This window comes from Dipteris shenzhenensis, chromosome 2 (genome assembly GCF_047967505.1).
Source record: "Dipteris shenzhenensis isolate YYH24624 ecotype China chromosome 2, Dip_SZ_1.0, whole genome shotgun sequence".
NCBI lineage: Eukaryota > Viridiplantae > Streptophyta > Polypodiopsida > Gleicheniales > Dipteridaceae > Dipteris > Dipteris shenzhenensis.
Genome location: NC_141597.1, coordinates 65813955 through 65822081, shown reverse-complemented (window position 1 = coordinate 65822081; position 8127 = coordinate 65813955). Strand labels below are relative to the sequence as shown.

At 43.0% G+C, this 8127-nt stretch overlaps 1 protein-coding gene across 2 annotated transcripts; it reads right to left on the bottom strand.

Annotated features, from left to right (window-relative positions):
• Nucleotides 1-3422: 3422 nt before the first annotated feature.
• On the bottom strand, nt 3423-7460 carry LOC147905194 (pentatricopeptide repeat-containing protein At4g13650-like). 2 transcript variants are annotated; one of them, XR_015542793.1, is made up of 2 exons: nt 4743-7460; nt 3423-4366 (listed from the first exon to the last, which is right to left on the bottom strand). XR_015542793.1 is itself a non-coding variant. In XM_087391016.1 (2 exons), exons 1-2 carry the CDS (start codon nt 7269-7271, stop codon nt 4893-4895), a joined length of 2223 nt encoding a protein of 740 aa, XP_087247142.1. In that variant the 5' UTR covers nt 7272-7460; the 3' UTR covers nt 3423-4892. The 2 variants fall into 2 exon arrangements, 1 of the variants encoding a protein (XP_087247142.1); XM_087391016.1 differs by having other exon boundaries at nt 3423-6745; nt 6902-7460.
• Between the last annotated feature and the right edge of the window lie 667 nt (nt 7461-8127).

Here is an 8127-nt window from a genome sequence, read left to right as displayed (position 1 = left end):
TCAAAGAAGCTTGTGCAATACGGAACATATCTCGAACTCCCCGACAACGGTGCCAAAAATGTAAAGTCCATCGATGACTCAGGTGTCGTGGGGATCTTGGGGGAATGCCATTGAAGAATCTACTATCAAATAGCTCCTTGTGGGAGCTCCACATGTGCAAGCCATCCGCTTGTGTCACCCAAGCATCTACCAAATCGTGTGCAAGTGATTCCATGGGGAAAGAGGAAGAGAGGGAATAGGGAGAGAGAAGGGAGAAGAGAGCATGAGGGAGGGGGAGGGGGAGAGGAGCAAGGGAGTAGTGGCAATCACAAGACAACTCACGAGGAAGAACAAGGAACTCAATGCAAGAGAATGAGAGAAAAGAGAGCTTCTATTCTATTTCTTGAAAGTACACAATAAAGACCAAGGTCAAACTTTTGGCCTTTTATACATATCCACCTTTTGAAGGGAGGGCTAACCCTTGCACTCTTTTGTACCTCTCTTCTCTCATCTTACAACCGCATGGGCCCATTTGGCTCCAAGGGAATTATCAATCATTGTTCCTTACGCTCTCTCCGACATTTCCACTCACCTCTTATAATACAAGAACTGTTAACCAAATGGCGGTTAACAACATGAGAATGGATGCGATGTTCAACAAGCTTTCAAAAATGCCTCAATTAATTTGTGTGCTCTCTTTTTGTTTTTCACCTAATGAATGTTTTTTTTGAGAGCTCTTGTTTTTCTCCAATGCCATTCTCGATGCAAGAGAAATCAAACTTCAAAAGTTTTGTTAAAGGGCACCTATGTGATGGGATACTTGACATAGGAAGCCTCTCTAGTTTTGTCATCCCTGTCAGGCGAATCCCGAATCGAAGACATGAAAACCACAAGAAGGAACATGATATAGAATCAAGATTTTGACTGCTACCAAAAGAAGATCCACCGCCTAGAGACTCTCAAGGATCAATATACCAGCATGGATGGTTTTAAAAATTATTTTGCTTTTTGGAAAAGGTCTATAAAGGGTTAAAAACTTCATTTTTCTATTATTTCATATTAGGATGACACTAGAAATATACTTGAAAATGTTAGCACCAGACAACGTAGAAATGGTGATGGTATTTGACCCAAAGAAATTGGATGGATGCAAACATCATAAAGACCATTTTTTGTTTAGAAGATCTATACGTTTTGGTTAGGTTCTTGATGTAAATCTAGTTCAATATTGAGCTTTAATAGTGAAAGTAATGTTTCTATTGCAAAAATATTTAAAGATTACTGAAGAAACCAATGCAATCCTTATGATCTAGAATGCTAGAAATAGTATGGAGTATGACATCCAAATATATTAAAAGGTGTTAGTTAAAGTTCCTCCAAAGGTAATGGAAAGTGTACAAACAAACTTGATGGCATTAGGAGGTGACACAAACATTATAGAATTAGTTGGTAAATGCAACTTGATTCTTGAGAATGTGCTCAGTCATATTTCTATTTGTTGATTCCCTTTTATGTAACCTTAGCAAGACTTTTGAAATGAAATATTCCAAAGATGAAAAGATATGTTAAATAAAATTTGGATTGCCATATTGGGGCACAAAAGAAAGTTTTGATTTGATACTTCTGACTTTGCAAAAGTCACTATAACATTCCAAAACTCTCTTGAAATTCAACGAAAATTGAATACTTAGAAGAGTTTGAACCATCTTTGTGTTCTAATTCCAAGCAAAGGTGGAACTAAGTGGAGAGGAATTGAGCAAGGTAATGAAGCGGTGCAATCCGGAGAGTTGCGTCCTAATTTGGACCAATGCAACTTGTCAATCGTGTCTTGTTATGGTTGCTACTTATTTCGTAGTATTTGTTGTATGATGAGGAGTGAACATCGATGTGATTAAAGTATCCTTGATCTGCAAGAGTGATCAGAGTATCCTTGGATGTTTAATAGTAGTGTGTGTGTGGGGGGGCAAGGGGGGGGGAGAGAGAGAGAGAGGTTTATGTTGTGTGAGAGCTCATTGTCGGATTGTTCTCTTTGTACGTCTATTGTCAACTTGATTCTAGCAATATTTTCTAAACTTCTAATTGGAATAATAATGAAGATGGATATTCTTCTCTATGCTTTGAGCAGTTTCTTATTTGTTGAAGTATGGTTAGTTAAAGGTGTTCATCCAGTTTCCTAAACCCTAAATGGAGGAGAGGGAACTCGCTTCTCCACGGGTTCTTTGCCAAATGTGGAAGTCATCCAAAAGGAAGACTTCATTGAAGGATAAATGGATGAGTGCTTGGTGAAACGGGCTCTACATGCATGGTGATGCAGCATTCATTGGGAGCAAAGCAAGGAATTCTTTGATACAATGGACTTCATGATGTAACAGTCGTCAAAATAGACCAAATTCCCCAATACTACCCATGCAACTGCATTCACCACCTAGCTAAATGGCAGTGGTTGATGATGATGGGACTTAACAACCATTTTTATATCGCCACTGGCTTGACTGCCTCTCTTCCTCCTTTCTATGAGGCTATCCTACTCAACTTTTTGTTGAATTATAATTTTCCTACTAAAGTTTGAAAATGCTCAAAAAACAAAAAAGGGTGATTAGCAGGGTTGAAAATGTATTTTGCCTTCTTCTTTAAGCCTTTTTGTTTCCTTGCTCCATGTGCTAATTTATGGATTAACTTTCCTCCAAGCCCTTTAGTTTTCTTGAGTAAGCTTTTATTGGTCCACGTGCACTTTTTTCCTCCATGCAAAGCTAATCATGCCTTCTAGAGGCTAAATTTAAAAATCTCGGAATTGATGGCAACATTCCATGGCAATCCCATCCCTACCATGAGCCTTGCCTTTTAGATGCATGAGCAAGCATCAAAATGTTGTCTACTTAAATGTTGATGACCTCAACTTTGCTCAAAGCTTTTCTGTTTTGGACAGAAGAAGCTTCTGCAGATCTAATCTCATGCATCAAAGTACACAAAGCCATTTAATGTAATGAGATGACAACGAAAGATGTTTATTCTTGGAATGGGCGTCATTGATTGTACCATTCCAATCAATCGCCTCTCATATAGACAACACAATTTTCTTCACTCAAATTAAAAGAAAGGAATAGGATGATGTTTGTCAGGAGCATCCACAAGTCTGTGGCCATGTTAGCTAGTTCCAACACAGGCAGCCAAGCCAATTGCCACGCAAGCATCCGTACGGCCATGCAAGCAACCTTGCGTAGTCATCAATTAACACACAGTCAACAAACAATCGACACTACGTCATCGCAGGTCAAAAAACACACATTTAACTTTTTGACCAAAAGTCAATGCATTGACTTTTGGTCAAAAAGTTAAATGTGTGTTTTTTGACCTGCGATGACGTTTTGACCGACTTAGTCAACGATCGACATTGACCAGCCAACTAGGGTCAACGGTCGGCGTTGACCAAGTCAGCCAGGCTGACCTAACAGCCTATAAAAGGGCAGCCTTTGGCCCTCATTCTTCATCCCACAATTAGGCACTCCAACCTCAAAATACCAGCAGCAAGGGCTCCCAACAACAGACCAAAAGGGTAGCCTCAGCCTCTTCAAGGACCTAGTGAGAATTCACCTCCTCTAGGTAGTCTCTTTGCAGTGAGGGTTTCAGCCCCTTCACACAGTTGTATTCAGCCCTTTGGGCATTCTTTATTCAGTTGTATCTATTCCTCTTCTGAGGTCCATTAGATTCTCTCCCTCTGATTCTCTCCACAGCATCACTTTGCGTACTGAGTGCATCATCTAGCCATTTGCAATTAGTGAGCACAAGAGAGTTAGGATAGTCTATCTCCCGCTACAGTGTTTCTCCATCTTCAAGGCATCGCATGCAAGCTTTTACTCTAGCTTGGTTGGTCCTTCGATCTCTCCCCAAGCTGCAATGATTGCTGAGGTGAGGATGTTGACTCAATCTTGAGTGTGAACTTCTTAGCTAGGGTTTTTTGCTGTCTCCGTTTCTGTTTTTCATCTTCATCTGCAAGTTTGCTGCTCAAATTCCTCATCTCCAAGATTGGAGGTATCAGATTGACTGGATTATGACCTGATGGGTCCTCGGACGCACAATGGACTATGGTCTGTTACTTAAGTCCTGTACACTGACTTGAGAGGGGGTGCTTGCCCACCATCCTTGTCCAAAGTAGATACCATCCAGTCTTGAGGGTTTTGTGTTGCTCTTTGTTGGCCTTCCCCTTGCACACTGTCCTTTTCACCATGTGCTTCTTGGTTTGAATTCCCATCCCATGGGGGTAGCAGTTAGGAGACAGATTTAGGCTTCTGTCTTTGGGAACTCAAACATCCAGAAAGATTACTGACCAGACAGTCAGAAACTGTGGTTTCCACCATCTGAAATTATTCTCTTTCACAGATTCCTGCATCTTTTAAATAAGCCTTTAGTTCATATGTCCTGAAAAATCTTATCTTCACTGCTCTACCTTGGCTGATTTGGTGAGGCTCCAAAGGGAAGGCATCTGAATTTTGAAACTCAACACTGTTTGTTATTGCTTCCAGTCCGCAGTATTGTCACAGGCCATCTGGCTTCCTTTCCACAGTAATAAGGTTATTGGCCCAGCCTGCAATCCAGCTCCCATATGAGCTTCTAGCGTCAACTTTGATTAAGTGGAGAGCAGACTTACAAATCGTAAAAGAGAAGACTAGTGTGGGTGCTTTATTAAGGAGGGTAGGCTTTTGATTACTTGCATCTGCACCACTTTACCAATGACGGACCTACTGCTGCACAAAGTCATGTTGCACCCAGCACACAGCCCTAACTGCATTCAGATAGTTTCTTGCTTGATTCAACAGGGTTCCATGAACTTTGCTATGGTTTGCCATATCTTCCCCTTTGCCAATAGCAGTGAAGATATTTGATAGGATTATCCATGTGGCAAAAAAGACTAAGCATCATACATGTACCGGTGCGCCAAGCATCGTCATGAGTTGTGTGGTTGTAGGTTGATATGGCATGTTCTGGATCAAATTTTCTGCCTCATCCAACAACCCTGCCCTCCCGAGTAAGTCAATCATGCAGACACAGTGATCCCGGACAGGCAAGATACCATGATCCTGTGTCATGGAAGTAAAGATTTTGCAAGCTTCATTGACCATACCAGCATGGTTGCATGCCACAAGAATGGCCATGAATGTGATTATGTCGGGCTTTACCCTTTCTTGCTGCATTCTGAGGAAGAGACGAACAGCCTTTTTGCCCTTTCCATGCTGGGCATACACTGCCATCATGGCATTCCATGAAAAAGCATTCCTCTCGGGCATTTTCTCAAAGATTCTCTTAGCATCCTCTAGGCAGCCACACTTACCATACATAGACAGAAGGGCAGTTCCCACAGCAATATCAAGCTCCAATCCACTGTCCATAACACATGAATTAATCTGCTTGCCTTCAGCTAACAATGTTTGACTTGCACATGCGGTAAGGATGCTAATAAAAGTGATTTTGGTTGGTATGATTTTATTCTGGATCAACTGATCAAAAAGGTTAAGTGCCTCCTCACAAAAACCATGTTGGGAATAGGCTGCAATCACCGCATTCCATGAAACCACATCTGGCTCTAGCATCATGTCAAATACCCTTCGGGCATCCTCCAGGCTACCACACTTGCCATACATGCTAACAAGAGCATTCCCCACAACAATATCCAAATCAAATCTTCTTTCCACAATGCGGACATGTAGTTGTTGGCAGTCGGCCAGTGCAGCGTCGCCAGCAAATGCATCAAGAATGGCAATGAAGGTGACTCTGTCTGGCAAGACTCCTTTGTGCTCCATTGTATTAAAGAGTTGAAGGGCGTCTTTGCCTTGCCCTTGCCCTACATATTCTGTAATCATGACAGTCCATGAGACAACATCACGGTTAGGCATTCTGTCAAATATGCTCCGTGCATAATCTAGGCTACCAAATTGACCATACATGTGGATGAGAGCATTGCCCACAACCACCTCTAACTCCAATCCACTCTCCAGAACGTAAGCATGCATCCTCTTACCTTCAGCAGGCCCTGCACAGCTGGCACAAACATTCAGAATACTCACAAGGGTAAGCTTATCTGGCTTTATCTGGTTCTGTTGCATATTCTCAAAAAGTTGGATGGCATCCTTCCCCCGCCCATTTTGAGCGTACACTGCTATCATGGTGTTCCACAAGACCAAATCATGGTGAGGAATACTATCAAATACTCTACAAGAATCCACCAGGCTGCCACATTTGCCATACATATTGACCAGAGCAGTCCCCACTACAACATCTGATTCAAATTTACTATCCTGAATCCTGGCATGCACCCACTTGCCTTCATCTAACAATACCTTGCTTGCGCATGCAGCAAGAATATTGACAAAGGTGATCTTATTTGGTATGACTGCTTCACATTGCATTTGGTCAAAGAGCAGCAGTGCAGCCTTACCATACTGATTTTGGGCATATAGAGCAAGCATGGAAGTCCATGATATAACATTGCGCTCAGGCATCTTGTCAAATATGGCCCGTGCCTTCTCCAACTCACCACACTTGCCATACATATTTACAAGAGCATTCCCCATGATAACATCTGATTCAAATCCACTGCTCAGGATGCGCGCATGCATCTCCTCGCCTTCTGCTAGTGCCGCGTGCTTGGCACATGCACTGAGAATGCTAACAAAGGTGATCTTGCTTGGCATCACTCCTTCCTGTTGCATCTTGTCTAATAGTTGGAGGGCTGCCTTACCCTGCTGGTGCTCCACGAATATTGAAATCATAGCTGTCCATGCAATTACATTCCGCACAGGCATGATGTGAAAAACGTTCAGTGCATCATTCAGCCTGCCACACTTTCCATACATAATGACAAGGGCAGTACCACACAGAACATCCGACTCAAACTGACTTTGTGAGATGCGGGCATGTATGCGCTTACCATCATGGAGTGCTGCCTTGCTGGCACAAGCATCGACAATGCTATTGAAGGTGACTTTGTTCGGCATCATCCCTTCCTGCTGCATGCGGTCAAAAAGTTGGAGGGGCTCTTGTCCTTGCCGAGCATATGCTTGAATAAGAAAATTCCACGAGAAAACATTTCGGTCAGACATATTTGCAAACATTGCTAGTGCATCCTCGAGAGCTCCACATTTGAAATACATATGTAGGAGAAGGCTTCCTAAAAGCATGCTTCCCTCGAGTCTTTTCTTTACTAACTGTTGGTGGATGCTCTGGCCGTCCTTCAAACTCGAGCACCCTCGCACGAGAGAAGCGTACGCAGAAGAGTTCACCCGAACGCTGCATCCCATTCTTTAAAAACTCGACTTTCTGCTCCTCCACGAATGTCTGTTCGTTGGAGTACCGCAAGCGATCAACCTCCCGAAATATGTCTTCCGGGCCTATCGCCCATTTCCCTGTACCCAGCGTCCTTGTGATCAATGTTGGATCACGAAAAAGCCCCAAGTGAAAATGCCACTTTCAGCACCTGGCTGACCATATCGGCAATAGATACGGCATTGGCATTACAGTAAGACGTAACTTATAGGCTTAGTGCACACGCTCCAAACAGTGCAGCCACTTCACCATCCAAAAAAAACGCGCCATGTGGATCTGCCATTGCCTTGAACTGCATTCACTGCCTTTCAAACCAGCTCTCCAATCAAACCGCGTGAACAGAATGAAAGGAATGCCACAACTGCACATTCTTTGTTTCGTGTGTAATAAGGTGTTTACAGACTTGTGCACCATGGGCACCGACGGGCAAGATTGCATGCCTACGTCCAATCCACGGCCCAGATGCATTCAATGCATGATGGGCGGACATGGGCGGCTCTAGTCTTGGTATGCCCATGTAAGTGCAGAAGAGCACCCCTCCTGAACTTTGTTGCCTACATTGAGCTTCATTATACAACTCCGAGTGCCCAACCTCAGCTTATCCTACTATTATGTAAAATTGTGTACTAGAGGCGGTTTATGGCTAGTATGTCCCCCCATGTATGTCCCCCCATACATAATTCCCATTAATTAGTTGTTGGGAAGAGAAGAGGGGTGAAAAGGAAGAGGGAAAGGGCATGATTAAACTAAGGGATAAAGGGGGAAGGGAGGAGTTTCAATTAAGAGGGACCACTTAAGAAGGGGGCATTAAAGAAGAAGGCAAGTACTAAA